Source organism: Panthera uncia, chromosome C2 (assembly GCF_023721935.1).
Source record: "Panthera uncia isolate 11264 chromosome C2, Puncia_PCG_1.0, whole genome shotgun sequence".
In the NCBI taxonomy this organism is placed as follows: domain Eukaryota; kingdom Metazoa; phylum Chordata; class Mammalia; order Carnivora; family Felidae; genus Panthera; species Panthera uncia.
In genome coordinates, this window is record NC_064810.1 from 39888614 (window position 1) to 39907654 (window position 19041).

The 19041-nt window shown below is 35.3% G+C and overlaps 1 protein-coding gene across 10 annotated transcripts in view; it reads left to right on the forward strand.

The window, feature by feature from the left end:
* The first annotated feature begins 12927 nt into the window (after positions 1–12927).
* Positions 12928–19041, forward strand: part of CSNKA2IP (casein kinase 2 subunit alpha' interacting protein) — a 334276-nt gene continuing 328162 nt past the window's right edge. For 3 of the 10 annotated variants that reach the window (XM_049628020.1, XM_049628022.1, XM_049628019.1), the window contains exons 1-2: positions 13005–14665; positions 15506–15759. Coding sequence is in view for 2 of the 10 variants with exons in the window: in XM_049628029.1 (XP_049483986.1) it covers position 14665; positions 15685–15759 (76 nt within the window). In the remaining 8 variants the exon portion in view is untranslated. Of the gene's footprint in view, positions 14666–15505; positions 15764–19041 lie in introns of all 10 variants that reach the window. The other 7 variants (XM_049628025.1, XM_049628023.1, XM_049628026.1 and 4 more) reach the window with 5 other exon arrangements.

Below are 19041 nucleotides of genomic sequence, written 5' to 3' on the forward strand. Positions count from 1 at the left end.
AGCACAGTGGATAGAGGACTCAAGGTCAGGAGAAGGATACTTCCCTCCCTACCATTGACCTGCTTCCTTTAATAATTTGCACTTCACATTTGGGTGTTATTTATGTCATCAAATACTGACAGTTCAATTATTAATAAATGTTTAGATCATATCAATAGAATTGTGAAGTGAGGTGGATCATAAATTTGCTATCTTCATCCCTTTATATTATGAGGTATATATAGGATGCTGCAGTTGATCACAAGGAAACACAGATGATTAAAATAAACTTTCCTGAAGTCCGAAATAAAAGGGAAGGAAATAGACATTTGCCTTCTGACATGATAGTAGGATAATAAAGGTATGGAAAGGGTGCAGAGAAGGAGTGCTTGTGGGGGCAAGAGAAGCCGTCCTAGGACAGGTGAACATTCATTAGAGAAAAATTCACCTGTGTAAATTTTAAGGTCCTATTGGCTTTATTCAGCAATTTGCAAGTCAAGCAATATCCAATCTAGTACGTAGAATGGTGCTCCAAGGAGTTGTCCAAGGAGACAGATTTTTACAGAAAGAAGTGAGCAGGCACAAGGAAGTTCTACTGGACGTTTGCTGATTGGGTAAAGCAGGGTTACTTTCCATTTATGGAGCAAAGGACTGTCTTGGAGCTGGTCAGGTAACTTGTTCTCAGTGGGCAAGTGGTTGACCTAGGCCTTCCTTTCCTGGGAGAGCCCAGCGGTTAAATTTTGGTTTGCTGATGTAAGGGCTGAGCATGAGTGACTCCATTTTGGCTCTAATCTGGACACGTTAGCATGTTAAATGGTCGTGAATAGCTTCTAGCTCTTGGAAAAGCAGGGGAATGTGAAAGAGCACGAAGCAAGTAGGCAAATGTTTTACTACTGCTATTGTAGTGGATATGGATGGTGAAAGAGTCTGAGATATGTCAGGAGAGGCAGTTAGAAGCCAGACCCCGTTGTGCTGTGTGCTCTCTGCTGAGTGTCCCAAAAGACAATGGAGACGTTAGTGATATTCTTACAGACGTTGGAGATATTCTTGATAGAAGTAGGATGATCAAAATTGTATTTTTTTTTTTTTGTAGATGAAAACTGTCAAAAGGAATTGTTCAAGTACAATTTTAAAAAAAATTTTTTTTTTTTAACGTTTATTTATTTTTGAGACAGAGAGAGACAGAGCATGAATGGGGGAGGGTCAGAGAGAGGGAGACACAGAATCCGAAACAGGCTCCGGGCTCTGAGCTGTCAGCACAGGGGCCCAATGCGGGGCTCGAACTCACGGACCGCGAGATCGTGACCTGAGCCGAAGTCGGCGCTCAACCGACTGAGCCACCCAGGCGCCCCTCAAGTACAATTTTAAATGGTATCAGTTTCATGAATTAGGCAGACCTTCTTCCTCCACTTTTTTTCTTTTTCTACCAACACGTTTTGTAAGGTCTGTTGTGATTATTCAGATGTAGATAATTCCCACACCTTTTCACTCCCTGTCCACTCTATCCCTCACCTGTGAGATAATAGGTGATTGTGGTTTAATGGGAGTTAGAAAAGTAAAACCGAGCAGTGGATTTGTTTGTAAAAGTTTGTTTAATATTACTATGTTATTTTTTAAAATACATTTTTGGAGACCTTTCTATCTAGGAAGATAGAAAGAAAGTAAACCAGAAGTAAACCAAACCAGAAGAAAGTAAAAATGCATTATTTTCTTCAGAATTTTAAATTCCCCCACTTACTATCTTCCTTCTTTCTGAATATTCTATGCACTATTATTTTTATTTTCAGTGATTTTTGAAATGCTATCAAATTAATGATGCTACGGTAAAAGTTTAATTTATGGAAAGGGCAACCACAAAAGAAATACATGAGGAATATTTTATAGATAATAGAAAAAATTAATTTTTGTCTTCTTAGATCACTTTCTTAAGTTTATCTTTAAACAGGCTAGTTTGGTTCCATTAATTGTATAGTATCTATTGAATTATTGGAAAAATAAGACACTTGTATTATAAAATGTAACATAAGATACAACAATTTCCTTACCATGAAAATTCTGTACTGTAAATGTAAAAGTAATATAATCACCAAAGTAAAAATAGCTTGAAATCTTATAATATGAAGACTTGTTTTATGATGGGCTTGCGAGAGACTAATTAGAACTAAATATTTTAAAGTATTTGATAGGGTCTTCTGTTCTTAGTTTAGAACTGATTCCTAAGAATATTGTGGATGGAAAATCAGTTTGAAGAGAATATTAAAAAAAATATCCTGGGGTGCCTGGGTAGCTCAGTCAGTTGAGTGTCTGACTTTGGCTCAGGTCATGGTCTTGTGGTTGTGGGTTCGAGTCCCAAATCAGGCTGTCTGCTGTCAGCACAGAGCCTGTTTCAGATCCTCTGTCCTCCCCTCATCCCCACTCCTCTCCCACTTGCGGTCTCTCTCTCTCTCTCTCAAAGATAAATGAACCTTTTAAAAAATTATCCTCCCTAAGATCCAGTGCAAAATCAAGTAGCAATAGGAATAGCAGAGCAACAAAGACAATACAAAACTAAATTCCAAGGCATATATGAATTTATTTCAGACTGAAGTCTAAATCTTTCTTTTTCTTTTTCTTTTTTTTAAAGTTTGTTTGTTTGTTTGTTTGTTTATTGAGAGAGCATGAGCTGAGGAGAGAGAGGGGGGGAGAGAGAGAGAATCCCAAGTAGGTTCTGTGCTGTCAGTTCAGAACCGGATGTGGGGCTCATTCTCATGAACTCGAGATCATGACCTGAGCTGAAATCAAGAGATGGACTCTTAACCGACTGAACCACCCAGGTGCCCCTAAATCTTTATTCTTCAAGAGAACATATTTTCCTTGCTGGAAATTATAAGTTAGGTAGAACTGCCTCTTTCTGTACTTTTCTGTTATTCATTCATTAGACAATGGATTTTTGGGTGGGTACTATGTGCGAGTCATTATACATAGGTACCCTCATAGAGATGACAGTTGAATGGGGGACACAGACCAGAAAACAGTAAACCAGAAATGAAATAAGAACTGAGAAGTTCTTATTGGATATAGCAATGAGGAGAAAGCCTTGCTGAAAGCTGCTTCAATAAAATGTTAGTCATTGTGTGGTTTGAGGAAAGATGGACAGAGAGATGTTGGAGACTGACTATAGATAATTGTAATCAAATTTGGCTCTGATGGTTGAAGAAGGATTTGGGGGTGGTAGTTCATTGAGAGCTTATCAATGGAGGGAAGCCTTATATATTCAAGATTGAAAGAGTTAAGCTTGTTCAAATGCTAACCAGAGGGAATTAGATGACAGGGAGAGGTTGAAGATACTGGACAGTCACAATACCCAATGACACACTGATGTGTGGAAATGAACAATGAAACCCATGGGCTAGTAAGGGTAAGGATGATGTACCATTTCTGAGGTAGGGAATAGTCTGAGCATCTTTTGGGATTCAGTTTTCAGGTAAGACTAGTTGAGGCAGGTGGTAGGCCTTATCTACCACCTTCCTTGCTTCTCTTCCAAGATTTCTATAATGTGAAAGGTGGGGAAATAAAAATAACTGAAAAAAGGACCATTTTTATCAGACTCTGCCTCCCTTTCATTGCCCCATAAAAGATACCATGGTTAGTTCTAAATGAATTACTTACAAAAAAAACCTTAAAAGCAATAAATCTGGATAAGACAATAGAGTTTTCCTAAGAGCCTTCAATATATACTTCAAATTATTTCAATGAAAAGAAGTGAACTAATACCCTTGTAGACTGATAAAATTTTGGGATGTTAATCTGTATATTTTTTCTTCATTCTGTTTTTTCCCTCTTTTGTCCATTAAGGAGGTATTATTATTTCTCTATCATGGTCATCAAAGCAGGTATGGGTAGAATGGAAAGGAGATTACAAGTCTGTCTGGGTTTAGTTTTCTGAAAACTGTAGTCCTTAGAAAAATTTGGAGGGATAATGGAGGAGTTAAAAGGAAGAGTTACCATGGGCATAGACAAATGTTTTGTCTAACATATTGTATTGGAGAGTGATATTTCCTCTCTAGACTAGCAAGATTTCTCCATGCTTTATGAGTTTAGGGAAGAAGCTGAGAAGGCAAGGTCTGGGTCCTAAGATTAGTAACAGCCACCCCTTATATCCAACAGCATTGCTGGTAAGACTGTGAGATCTAGGGTATAATCTCACTTGCTGGTGTCTTGGCAGGAGGGATCATGGGCATGGACAGCTTCAACAAAGTTTCCTGTGGCCCCTAAGCATGGCTTAGAAGCAGCAGGGGCATCAGATCTGGCTGGGCCATACAGCAGGAGCAGTGGATAGATTAGCAGAAATTTGTGGTGACTGAAAACCAGATCAGTTGCCCGTGTGGCCTGAGATGCCTCAGTACTGATCTGTTTCAAAGTCACTAGAAGAATTCTGTGTGCTGTGATCTTACTGCTCCAGAAGGGACATTTATTCTCACTTTGGTGAATTTTGAAGGACAGGAAGGGCAAGCCCCACAGGGAGACATAGACAGCAAGAAGCAGAGAATCAAAGCTGTAGAGTTGCTGCTTTTCTAAAAACTTTGTGTATCTTTTTAACCAGTGTATTCATACTGAAGTTTTTTTTCCCCCTCCTTTGGACTCACTTTAATATAGATTTGTGATTAACTAGCACAGAAAGTATCCTGCACTCTGGGTATATGACCACATTTCTGGGTTCCTGCTTCTGAACAAGTGACTCGTATAGCTTCCTTATAAAGAATTTAAAAACTTAGGGTACCTGGATATAGTAAACTTCAATTAAAAAGGGGGACTGGTAGAAAATTACCTTTCAGTTTGGTTTCAAGGTAAAAGAACTCAGTATACAATAACTGTTTTACATGTCCTTTCTCATTCTTATTGCAATCAGAGGAGAACAATGATGCTTGAAAGGCGAGTAATTTTTTTTAAAGGTATATAATTTTTGAAGGTAAGGCAATTGGGTTCCAGAGTTGCTTTTTGAATGCAGGTTTCTCTCTTTTCTCTCTCCCTGTATCCTTCTCTTTCTACCTTCTTTCCCCAGTAGGGAGTATTGATTTTTGACAGATTTACGTGATTTACAGATTTAAACTAGTATCTTTTGTTTCTAAAGTAGTAGCTTTGTGCAGATATTCCAATAGTATTACTTTTTACAAAAAACAGACTCAGAGCACCTTTTGGCATTTTCTTTCAAAATCAGTTCGTGTGCCATGTGAGAAAAAGAGGTTTATTTCATGTCTTGTCATATCATTCATGTCTAACATGGGACACTGGATTGGTCACTGACAATTATCATGACACTTGCTACTGGATCCCCAGTGGGTAATTTAAAAAATTCTTAATGTATAAAAAGATATGACATCTACATTGACTTCAGAAAAAAATGTTATAAGCTCTTGAGGCAATTAAAAAAAGGCTTATAGAGATCATAGCTGAAACAGATCTTTGTCCAACTTCCTTACTCAGGTCAAAGTTACTTTTAAAGTGGTTTAAGTGTGGTTTAAAGATAACATACAGATTATCACATTAGGAACACAAAGTTATTCAAGCAAATGTTCACCACAAAGATTCATTTTCCATCTTTACACATTCTTAAGACATTTAATTCCAAGAAGGAGATTTAATGTCCACCACTAGAGCTAATGGAACAGTGAAGACAGATTTCTACTTAATCCCCCTGAACCAAGGAAAGCTAATTTATAAGCTTCATATAACAATGAAGATTAAGAATTTCATGAAATCCAGATGGACAAACAATATCTATATTATGTCTTTAAAAATTTATACCTTTTCTTTAATGTGTTTTAATTTCACTTTAAAATATAAGCAAGGATTTAAATACTCTGGATTTTAATCATTATTCATTACTATTATTTTTAGGATGCAGAAATATTGCATGTTTTATGCTTCTTGATAGCGGAGTTAAATATGTTTGTATTGTTTCATATCTTTATAATGGACAGTCACTTCTAAAATTTTGAAAGTTGTTTATAATGGAATTCTAATTTTCTTATGACTAAGAACTCTTTACTGAATTTACATTAGGAAAAAACCTCTATACTGTACAGTTGTCTTATTTTATTAATGAGGAAGCAAGTAGCATGTACTTTTATTGAGATGCAAACTAAATAATAATTTTTAAATGTTATAATATTTTTTATATCTGTAGTATTCCAAGTAATATTAATAATTGCTCAAGAGATGACAGATGGAGGGGTGCCTTGGTGGCTCAGTTGGTTAGATGTCCCTCTGACTTTTGATTTTGGCTCAGGTCATGGCCTCAGTTTGTGGGGTCGAGTCCCAAGTCAGGTTCTGTGCTGACAGCATGGAGCCTGCTTGAGATTTTCTCTCTCCCTCTCTCTCTCTGCTCCTTCCCTGCTTCTGCTCTCACACACACACATACACACACACACTCTCTCTCTCTCTCAAAATAAATAAACTTTTAAAAAAAGAGATTACAGATGGTTTAAAATCAATATTTTAAAAAAGGTACTTAAGTGCTTTAAAATTTTTTTTTCTTTATTTGTTTTTTGTTTTTGTTTTTTGTTTTTTTGTCAAAGAGAGAGAACAAGTAGGGGAGGGGGAGGGAGAGAGAGAGAGAGAGAGAATCCCAAGCAATCTCTACACTCAGTGAGGAGTCCAATGTGGGGCTCGATCTCAGGACCCTGGAATCATGACTGAGCTGAAATCAAGAGTTGCCTGCTCTACTGTCTGAACCAACCAGGTGCCCCAAGAAGTGCTTTTAAACATGTTCAGTTTCCTTCTCTGGAGTATGTGGTCATTAACAAAAGATTCTTTTTTGCCACATATAAGCATCTGTGTTATTGTGGACAGAGCATTATTAATTTGCTAGGTAGAACACATTATAACCAAAAATTGCTCATGCTCTCCAAAGCAGCAAAAAATTTACAAAAATGTAAAAATTCTCATAAAAGTATGAATTAAATGTTTGGGCCATAAAATCTCTATTAAAATGTAAAATGAGAAAGTATTTTCAAATATCCACATAGTATTTAATATTGCCTGGAATTCAATATATATATTTTAAAAGTTAATTTAAAAATGTCTTGTTCAATGTTTATCTCATTTACCTAATAAAGGAATATTCTTCAATAAGCCCTTTAATTAGTCCTTGAAATGACACATGGATTTTTAGCTTTTCACCAAGACTTGCAAACTTCCTGAGGCAATGTTTTATTTTAAGAGTATGGTGATTACAATGTTATTTGAATAGATTGTAGCTTTTTGAAGTCAGAAAATGTGTCTTATTTATCCTAGTGTCCTTAGCACTTAGCACAGTTCATAGGACTTGGCCTATTTATTTAGTCTATTGAATATAGATGAATGGTAAGTTTTTCTTTATGAAATATCTTTAGAATATCTATATCTTTAATATATTGTTTTTATTGTTCCAATGAAGCATATCTTTTGAGTTTCCTAATACAACTCCACTCATTTCAAATTGCATTAACAGATAACAAATAAATCAACAAGTTGTTTATTGCCTACCCATATGAAAATGAAATACAAGTTACAGTATCTAAGAATTTTGTCTATTTGGGGAGATACTGAATAATGGCATTGCTTAGTAAAGATAAATTTGCTTGAAGATAATGAAGCCCTTGAAATTGAGAAGTATGAAATTTAAGCTTAAATCATTGAGGTAGGCAGTTGAATACATTTTAGGTCTTAATCAAGGGTTTAAGTGTGATAAACTCAGGATTTAGAATAAATGAGCCTCATTGCACTATAAGAAACCCTAAAAGGACGATAAGGTTGAAGACAGGGATGTCAGTTGAGAGAATATAATTCTTGTGTGAGCTGTGTGGTGGAAATGTGAATTGAGAGAGATGTGCTAGAATATATCTAGCAGGAAATATTGATAAGAAAGGATATAGGCCAAGGAGAAGTTGAATTAGAAATTTCAAGCTGGTATGACAAAAATACATTGAACACCTAAGACATGAGGGGGAAGGGACTGGAAAATTTGATGACTGGTTTTAGGCTCATTAAATTTGAAGTGACTGTAGGGAACCAAAACATCCACATGGAAATCTCTCTCTCTCTCTCTCTCTCTCTCTCTCTCTCTCTCTCTCCCTCTCTCTCCCTCTCTCTCTCCCTCTCTCTCTCTCTCTCTCTCTCTCTCTATATATATATATATATATGCATTTATACACATATACACATATATATATTTAATATGTATGTATACACATACATAATTGTATGTATACACATATACACATATATATATTTAATACCTATCATATATCATATATAATTCTATATAATAATATATCTATATTCTATATCATATAGAATTATATATATAATTTAATATCTATATTAAATCTAAATATATTTAATACTTAGCAGTCTATTTAGAAATGTGAATGACAATGCAGAACAAAAAAATATACTTTTGAGCATAGTCAGCAGTGAAGGAGTAGTTGAAGTTATGGTAAGATAGCATGCTGAGATGGAGGAACAGAGTCATATTGAACCCTATAAATTAGAAATGAGAGTAGGAGAAGGAGCTACCTGAGAATAGAGAGAGTCGAAGAAGAAAACAAGAACCAGCTTAAAGTAGGAGATGTAGAGAGTAAAGAGAATTTCAAGGAAGGAGATAGAGGTGTGGTGTGCAAAAGCCTATTCCTATCAGTGCAGGAGAATAGATTGTGAAATTTGGAGGGGAATTTTATGGGATAACTTTTAAACACAGACATTAAAAAAATTAAATTACATAAGCTCAATTTAAACAAAATATGTTAAGAGCAAAGTTAAGAAATGCAATTTATCACTTTCTCCTTCTTAGGTTATCTCTCTTTATAATATGTAGTTGCATGGTGGAAATACTGTGTAATTGTGTTATATTCTATTGTTCAACTGTTCCCAACTCAGCGTGCATTGATACCACATTAGTAGCTTGAAATCAGCAATGAGGGAGTATGTTAACCATGAAAATGGCAAGTGCTAAAATTTAGGCCCAGTTTATAGTCTGTTGATTCTGTAGGCAAAGGATTGGCAACTTAAGTGCCTCAAGCCATATTCAGCCCTTTGCTGGTTTTTATACATAGCTAGACTATTTGTATATAGTTGGACTAGTATACATAGTCTAAGTTTTATTGGAATACAGGCATACCCTTTTGTTTACATAGTGTCTATGACTGCGTTCCAATAGCAAATAGGAGTAATTATCATAGAGAATATAAAGCCCAAATAGTCTAAAATAGTTAGTATCTGACCCTTACAGAGAATGTTTTCTATTCCTGGTCTACTCATGAGAAAGTGATGGAGAATATCTGTATAATGCAGATTACGTTTAAAATTGTGTTGTGTGTACAGGTGTTACATTATGAAGACCACAAGAATTTGAGAAGATATCCTTCTAGTATTTGAAAATGGTTGTCTGAGTCAGCAATGGTGCTTACACCATTGACAAATGTGTGAAGCTTGGACATGTCTCTGTTTTTTCATTTTTGTTGTGCTCAATAACATTAACCAAAATGTCAACCAACATCCACATTGGGATTGCACTCATTTGTCCATCTCAAATATAGATTGGCTGTGGATACTAGAGTTTGGCAAATATCAACAAAATCCTTCCATGAGAATCAATTGGCTAAATGGAATTTTCAATGAAGAATATTATATGTTTTATTATTATTTGTAAATTGTATCCTATGTATCTTTTTTGTTAGTAAAGTTTAAAATACAGTTATGTGTATAAACATATGCCTTACTTTTCATGCAGAGAGCAGGTTGTTAAGGATTTCCCAGAACAGCACTGTATAACAGTTTGGGAAGCAATGGAGTTTTGGGGGAAGATAAAAACAGAAAGATCGTTACCTTTAATAAGTACTGAATGACATAGAGCATATTTGTCATCCAGAAAATTATGAATCACTTAAAAAAATCCTTAGTTAACTGCAAACTTTATTGCTTTTTTTTCTTTTATGCATTTAGCAAATATTTAATTGATTACCTGCTTTGTACTAAGTGTATGCTAAGTGATATACTTTCAGGAATTAAGACACAGATTGTTTTGTGGCATTTATAATCTGACGTAGAATGCAGGTGATAAAGGAGTAAATACATAAACAAGCATATAATTACAAAATTATATGAACAGACTATAGAATTAGTGAATAATAGAGATGAGAGGAATTGACCTTGTTAAATGGGACATCCAGGAAGGTCTCTGTAGAAGTGCTATTTTGGCTGAGGCAAAGACTGGGCTGGGAAGATTGTGCCTGGCAAGGGGAAAAGACTGTACAAATATCCTGAGAACCTAACTTAAAAAAATTTTTTATTCCCTCTCAAGAAAAAGGTAATCACTTTCAATTGCTTCATTAATTATAAGAGAAACTAAATTTTAAATAATATTACTTGGGATATAGGCAGTTACTTTCCTCTAAAAACCTCAAAGTTAATCAGGTGTGGAAGTTAATTTCCCAAGTTTCCTTTTAAAGCTAGTGTGGAATTCTCTGTATGTTTACATATGACCTTCATTAAGGCTAAGAATTTCTTCATTTAGATTTGGCTTTATTTGATGCTAATATGTTTTGTCGGGTTGTTTCTCAATACTTCATGTCAAAGGAGGATCATTCTTTTTCTTTCTTTACTTATGAGTCCTGAATCTCTAAACATATTTAGGCTCAGGCAGACAAGCATTCACACTCTTATCCAATTTGAATTTTTTCTAAATTCATCAAACCTCAGAGCTAATATATGATCCTTAGTTTCATGAAAATATTGGGTAAGTTCAGCATTACTGTGGAAATCTACCTTGTGAGAAAGATTAATTGCATTTTTCTCATCTTCCCTTGTTTCGCTACATGATTATTTTTTAACAATAGGCTAAGTCAGGTATAATAAGTTCTCCAAGTGATAAAGATTAGAGCTAATAGGGGCGCCTGGGTGGCTCAGTCGGTTGAGCGGCCGACTTCGGCTCAGGTCATGATCTCACCGTCCGTGAGTTCAAGCCCCGCGTCGGGCTCTGTGCTGACAGCTCGGAGCCTGGAGCCTGTTTCAGATTCTGTGTCTCCCTCTCTCTGACCCTCCCCCATTCATGCTCTGTCTCTCTCTGTCTCAAAAATAAATAAACGTTTAAAAAAAAAGTTAAAAAAAAAAAAGATTAGAGCTAATATTTGTGAATATTTTAAAGTGTTGCTTGAAATATCCTCCTTACCATTACTTACTTCCTTCTCTGCCTGACCTCATTCTCTTACATTTAAACTTCTTTGATTTTCTTTTCTTGGGCCTTGAGACTCTTCATTCCAGTGCAGGCACCCAGAAATTAGTCATTGAATGTTATCATTGGAGGATTGGAAGAAAAAAGAAAGGCAGAAAATACTTGGCTTTTAAACTCAAAGTTGACTTCCTATGCAAGAAGGAAGTATGTAGGAAGAATATTTGTTATCCAGTTCAGAAGTCCCTTCACTCCTGCCAGGAGCTCCTCTGAACTGTAGAAGAGAATAGAACAGACAAGAAAGCAAGATAGCTTAGTGCTGGGTCCAGGCTCTGCTTCTGTTCTCTATTCAGGGTTATTTTAAAACAGGGGGAGGGGGTATTGATAAGTGTGGATATCCAAAAGTAGAGGGGGGTAGTAGTTCTGGAGTATCAGCAGGCATCACTCTTTTAATACTTCCTATATGGACAAGGGGAGTCCTGATGGCTTTTTGTGTTATCTAAGACAATAAAATCTTGATAAAGATTTAGGGAGTTTGGAACTTCAGAGGAGCATGGGAAAAGAGCTCATTTTTTTCCCCACTACCTTCAAAGAGGGTACAAGATTTGCTGACAGAAAGAACCAGCAGTCCAAAATGACTTCTCAGTTTTGGTTGTTTGATGCTACCTCAGACCATGGAGCAGTGACAGAACCTTAGAGAATGGCAGTGATAATAGGTGCAGGAACAGATGCCAGGTGAGGCAGAGGTCATCTTGGCATAAAACAATGTAGTACAGTCAACAGCTACAGGCCAGACATCCCCTTCTGGCCTCCTTCCCTTCTGTGTAAGCTGTTTAAAATTAGATGCCGGGTTGAGAAGAAAGAAGAGGGAGGGAAATTTTGAATGAACTACATTTAACCTGAAATGACCAAAAAGAGCTGGAAATGACTAAGATTTTCTATTTCCTACCATTTAGGCAGGATGGGGCTTGACATTCATTTATTCAACATACGTTTATAGAACAGTTATTATGTGCCAGCCACTGTTCTATGTACTTGAGACACTGGGGGAAGGAATTGATGCCCTCATGGAGCTTACATTCTAGCACGCGATAAGAGTGATTAGGAGACTGGTTTGGGGGTGAGTACGTTGCAGTGTTAAGGTGAAATTTGAGCGGACATGTGATAGACATTAGGAGGTTAGCAAACCTGGTATTCTGGGCCAGAGTATTCCTGAGAGAGGCAGCAACCAGGACAAAAGTCCTAGAAAAAGTAAAAAGAGTTGGAGCAGTAAGAGATGGAGGTCAGAGAGGTAGTTAAGTGCAGATCACTAGGGCTTACAACTCATTTTTATAGAATTTATCTTTTACTTTGAGTAAAACAAGACTATATTAAAGTGCTGAGGAGTAAAGTGATCCTTCGCTGTTTCAAAGGATCATTCTGCCAACTGTGGTAAATATAGATGGAGGGGGCAAGGATAGTCACAATGAAGCTATTACTGTAATCCAGGCAGGGAACGATAGTGGCCATTGTGAAGATGAGCACAAGTGATTAGATTCTGAATATATTTTAAAGGTGGAGCCAACAGGATTTCCTACTGGACTGGATGAAGGATATGAGAGAAAGGGAGGAATCAAGAGAACTACAAAGTTGTCTGTCTTGAGATACTGGAAGGATGTAGTTGCAGCCTCCTCAGACGGGGTTGGATGAAAGATCAGGAGATTGATCTTTGACACATGATATATTAAGTTTGAGGTGTTTTATCAGAGCGCCAATTGGAATTTGAGTGGGCAGTTAGCTACATGAGTCTGGAAGGACCTTTTTTTTAAATTTTATTTTTTATTTTTTCAAATTTACATCCAAATTAGTTAGCCTATAGTGCAACAATGATTTCAGGAGTAGATTCCTTAGTGCCTCTTACCCATTTAGCCCATACCCCCCTCCCACAACCCTTCCAGTAACCCTCAGTTTGTACTCCATATTTATGAGTCTTGGAAGGACCTTTGTAGAGATATTAATTAAGGAGATTTCAGCATAGAGATAATATTTAAAGTCATGAGGTTGAATTGAAGGCTTGCTCCCAGTAATATGTTGGAGTAGTCGTCTAACAGATCTACATCTTACAAATAAGAACTATGAATTCTAAACCGAACACCAAAATCAGCTACTACAAAGGCTCTGAGCAGTTAACAAACCAGATGGGTTATAAAGGAAAATTGAAACTTGTTAGAAGTAACTGGTATGGGGTGAGTTTCCTCATCTTTACAAAGGCTTTTAGCTTGAGTACCATCTTCAGTGGTTTCTGCAAGGACCGTTTTCAGTTGCAATAAGGTTAAGTTTTTCTGGCCTGAAGAATCATAAGACAAGAGTTTGGGGCAACCACAGAAGAATAAGAAGTGAATGAGGAAACAGAGCCGGAAAAGGGGATCCCTACTCCTTATGTATGAACTCTAAGATATCTCTGGCTGACACTTGAGCCATACTTGACTGAAAAAAATTTCAGCTAAAGACAAAAGAAATGAACTGATATTTGAGCTACCTCTGCTGAGACAGTTTATAGTTTGAGTCAAATTAAATTAACTCTCTGATGAAAAAATTTTTCTACTTTTTGGAGGAATAAAATAAACAGCTTCCACGACTTGGCATTTATAATGCCCTGAATGCAATCTGAAATTATTCAACTTAAGAAAAATCAGGAAAATGTGACTATTCTAAAGAGAAATAACAACCAGTGGAAGCCAACCCTGAGATAATGCAGATGCTAGAATTAGCAGGCAAGGACTTTAAAGTAGCAATTTTAACTGCTCAGAGAGGTAAAGTAAAGATGCTTGTACTGGATGAAAGGAAAATCTTAGCAGAAAAACAAAAAAAAAATAAAAATAAAAAAAGAATGCACTGAAAATTCTAGAACTGAAAAATAGTGCATCTGAATTAAAGAATTCCCTGGATGGGCTTAACAGAAGAATGGAGATGACAAAAGAAAGAAAGAGTCCATGAACTTGAAGAAAGATCAGTAGAAATTATTCAATCTGAAAAAGTAGAAAATAAAGATCATAAATATGAAGAGAGACTTAAATATCTGTGAGCAGTATCAAAAAGTCTAACACAATTGTAACTGGAGCCCAGAAGAGAGGAAAGAGAATGGGCCAGAAAAAGTATTTGAAAAAAAAAATGGCTGAAAGTTTCTCCAATTTGGTGAAATACACAATACTTCAGATTCAAGAAGCTAAGCAATCCAGGTCAAGGTAAATATAAATCAAACTGTGATCATCATTGTCAAACTTTTGAAAACCTATCTTGAAAACAGCAGTAGAAAAATGACTCATTACCTACAGGCTAGTAATGATTTGTAAAATCACAAACTTCTAATCAGAAACCATAGACACCATAAGATGATGGAACAATGTCTTTTAAGTACTAACATAAAGTCCTGGAACTACATAGGATCACTAAGGAAGTAGACAGAGAAGAGGAACCCAGAAATTAGATGAAGTGATAAGAAAGAAGGAAAACTGAACAGTAAGTATCCTGGAAAATGTTTTGAGAAATACGCTATGGTCAACTGTGTCAAATGCTACTATTATGTCAAGGGCAGAGACCAACCATTGAATTGAACAACAAGCATGTCAGTAATAATCTTTGCAGGCGTAGTTTTGGTAGAATAGTGGGCTTTAGGCCTGATTGGAGTGGGTTGAAGAGAATGAGAGGAAAGAAATTGAAAATTACAAATAAAGGCAACTTTCAAAGAGTTTTGCTGAGTAAAAAAGAAATGGAGTAGTTGTTAATGTGGAAACTGGGGTCGAGAGAAGGTTTTGCTTTATTTCATTACATGCTAGTTAGCATAAACAAAAAAAAAGTGATAATTTGGATAAGAAGGGGAAGAATTGTGCAGTGTTATCAGGTCTGTAGAAGAAAAAAACAATACAGCCAATTGAGTTAGAATAAAAATCATGCACATGAATATATGGCTTTATTCTCTTATCTCCTCTATCTTGGACAAAGCTGGTTATTCCCAAGGCTTTACTGTTTGCAATTTAATCATTTGTCAGTGCAAATATTTGAAAAATATGTCCACTAAAATTCTATGATTTTATAGAATAGTAACTTTGATTTCTTTGTGTTTTTAATTATGGACAGTCCCAAATTATGAACAATACATGTTTTAAAAATTGCTTTTTAAGTGATGTCAACAGTCCAAAAGCATTTTTCTAATAACATTGATATTGTATGAGGTAGTTTATCCTGACCAGTCCACAAAATCCTGTAAAGTAACTGAATTGTAACACTCATTATCTGAGAAGTCTCAGCTATTCAGACTTTTATTTCTATGGAAAAATTTATTCTAATTTCTAACCCAAGATTCTGGAACACATCTTCCATTGTGAAGTGGGCTTACAGGTGGGAGTGGAAACACAGCCTCCTGGTCATACTCCCCACCCTCATCTTCCAGCAATGAGGGTAGGCCATCAAAGTTCTCATGGCACCAAGGATTGAAGCAATGGGGTAATGGAGATCCTGGACATTTATTTTCCCACCAGTGAAAATTAATGAAGACTCAGGAGTTACTACAACATTAGTGATGAGAAGGAAGTTTCAGCAGCTAGAGTGTGTTGGTGAGTTCTTGGTTACATGGCTGTTTATATGATATACATATAAGGGTGTGTTAAAGTCTTTGTGTGTGTGTGTGTGTGTGTGTGTGTATGCACACATGCATGTGTTGTTATTTCTGTGTATACTGAAGTCCTGTTGACCTGAAAACCCAACATGTAAAACGTGCCAATGAATAAACTTTTGTACCAATCTTTGATTTTATGATTAAGAGATAAATGTTCAGTAAGTAAATTAAAAGCAGATTTATTCCCATATATGTACAGAAAAGTATGTATGTATGTATGTATGTATGTACGGGAAAACTGCATTTCCTATGTATTCTGCACCTACAAGATTGTGCAATGATTATGATGTATGTGTTCAATGATGATGCTAAAGGCAGAGAAAAAATCCTGAAGGAATTCTGAATCACCCACAGTTAAATTATTTTCAGCATAGATTCAGTACTCTTTGTAAATCTTTGAACATTGACAAACCATATAATTCTTGGGTGAAAGAACTGTTATTCAGAACAGTTCCCAATTATGGGGGTGAAAACTTAAGGTTGTGTCCTTAAGTGGAGAGACACTTTATTTGAGAACTATTGAAGGTTTTTTGTTTGTTTTGTTTTTGTTTTTGTTTTTGTTTTTTCACTTTTCTTCTTGATCTTCTCTGGGTCATCATTATAACTGTCTCCATTAGCTGTTTTATGCCTATCTGGAAATGTAAAGCTGATAATTTTAGATATACTTTGGACTTTAAGAATTGGAGGTGCATTTGCCTATTTGTGAGGACACCAAATAACTTGAAATTTGCTGGATGGAGTGTATATACATATATATATATATATATATATATATATATATATATATATATCTCAAATGCACTAGAGCACTTGAGCTCAAAAGGTTTCAAGTCATGGTAATTACGACTCACTGAGAGTAAGAATTATAGCTAAGTAATTTTCTTTTCTTGGTTCAAAAGAAATGGGTACACAGATGTATATTCTGAATACTTACAGAGTCTTAATTGCCTGTCAGGAGGTAGTATTTAGGAGCATGATTAAATGGGTTAAGACACATCTAGAAAGGAAACTTCTAAGAGAGGAGGTACTGGTTAATGCTGCTTCTGAGATTGAATTTGAGATTTATAGCATACCCCCGTTTAAAAAAGAAAAGTTACATATGGTTTATGCACACATTGTTAGAAACTGAATTGTTTACAAATGATATATTTTATGCTGATTAATTGGCATTGTTTCTAGCATAATGGTTGCCGTTTCAAATCTTCCTTTTGAAAAACAGCACAGACATTTTTAAATGCCAGGATGTCTTCTCTATAATCTTGTTCTTCTAAGATATCACTAGTGCGGTGATCAGGAGCTATTTGTTCAATCATGACCTGTGAGGCTTTCATAACCTCTTATAAACTTAAGTGCCAAATCACCAGGCTGGATATAATTACGTTTTAGTGATTTCTTTGAGCTTTGAAGGCTAATGGATAGCCTCAAGTATTTAAATAACTGCTTGAACTTTCTTAATTGATACAAACTGTCTGTAATAATTCCACTTTGTCTAGTATGCCACATGAACAGCTTTATCCTAGGTTTATATACTTAATTGATAGTGTTCAATGGTACATGATATTTATATGAGCCCTTGTCTTATTGAATTGTACGTGAGATAATCATTCTAAGTTATATTTTAAAGCTATGCACCAACTTCACAAATTAATACACTGGAATCAAAGTTTGTATGCTAGATCAGCAAATTTAGTAGTTCATATCAAATTTTGTCAGTCTTTTGTAAATATACTAAGACTTATACACCCAAATGATTTTTCCTATTTTTTTTCACATTGCAAATTTTTCTGGTCGCATATTTACATTTCAGTTAAGATAAAAAATAACCATGTTAAGTTTATGAAAACCACACCAAATGATCTAATATCTAATTATAATGAACAATAATTTGAAGACTTTTAATTTTCATTGAAGGGTTTTATTGATTTTCTACATTAAAAATCATCAAGATGTATATCAAGGAATAACTGGGTTCATATCTAGTCTTCCTTTAAGAAAATCATATCATAAAGTGTACAGTATATATTGACCAGAATCGGGATATAATGTAAATTGTTATAACATAAATGTGGAATGAAAAAAGGAATTATAAAAAAAAAAAAAACATTTTTTGGAATTTCTCATTAAGAATTAACCTTAGCTGTGACTGACATGTGACACTTGGCAAACTTTGACATTTTATGAACAGCTGTTTGTTCATCTGTAAGATGGGGAAAAAAAATTATGCAGACTACCAATACTCAACACCTCTTGATATTTATGGACAGTCAATAAATGCTACCTTATCATTATCCTTCTTACTGTTATTGTCATTATCATAAGAAATGCCTTATTACTTTTTAATTTCACCTTGATTATAACAAGAAGTTATGATCCAGATTTGGCTTAAGATGACCTTAAATTATTTTCAAAAACAAAGTAAGTCCCCAAAGTATTAAGATATGATACCATTTATGTTATTTATAAGAATGTTTCAGGGGCGCCTGGGTGGCGTATTCGGTTAAGCGTCCGACTTCAGCCAGGTCACGATCTCGCGGTCCGTGAGTTCGAGCCCCGCGTCAGGCTCTGGGCTGATGGCTCGGAGCCTGGAGCCTGTTTCCAATTCTGTGTCTCCCTCTCTCTCTGCCCCTCCCCTGTTCATGCTCTGTCTCTCTCTGTCCCAAAAATAAAAAAAAAAAAAAAAAAAAAAAAGAATGTTTCAGAAAATCTAAAGGCAATTCATTTTTCTGAAAAGTAACTACTTGAGGCGAATACTACTTATTTGAAGGTATACATTTTTGTATGTTTGAAAACAATGGTGGTGTTCTATAATTAGTTATATATTGCACATTTTTATTCACTCTATTCTGCCCCTTAATAAATAGGTTATATAAAATCATATAAGTCATTAAATAGGTACTATTAAATCTAAATCACCAAACTTAGATTACTCTCAGATTGTTTGCTTATGTATTATCATAGATGTGTTATTTTTGGTGTTGGTTTTGTTTGATAGTTTTTATTTAAAAAGATGTGCGGTGTGTGTGTGTTTATGTGTGTGTCTTTTTGTGGGATCATTAGCAACTAATATACCATAGTAAAAAATCTTTGGGATAAATCTTTGCTTCAGTGTTCTATAGATATATGATTTGAGGGTTTTGCATGATTACTAAGAAATCCTTTAGTATGGAGAAACTATATTATATTCAGAATTTATTTTATTAAAAAGGAAATTGAGTCATTT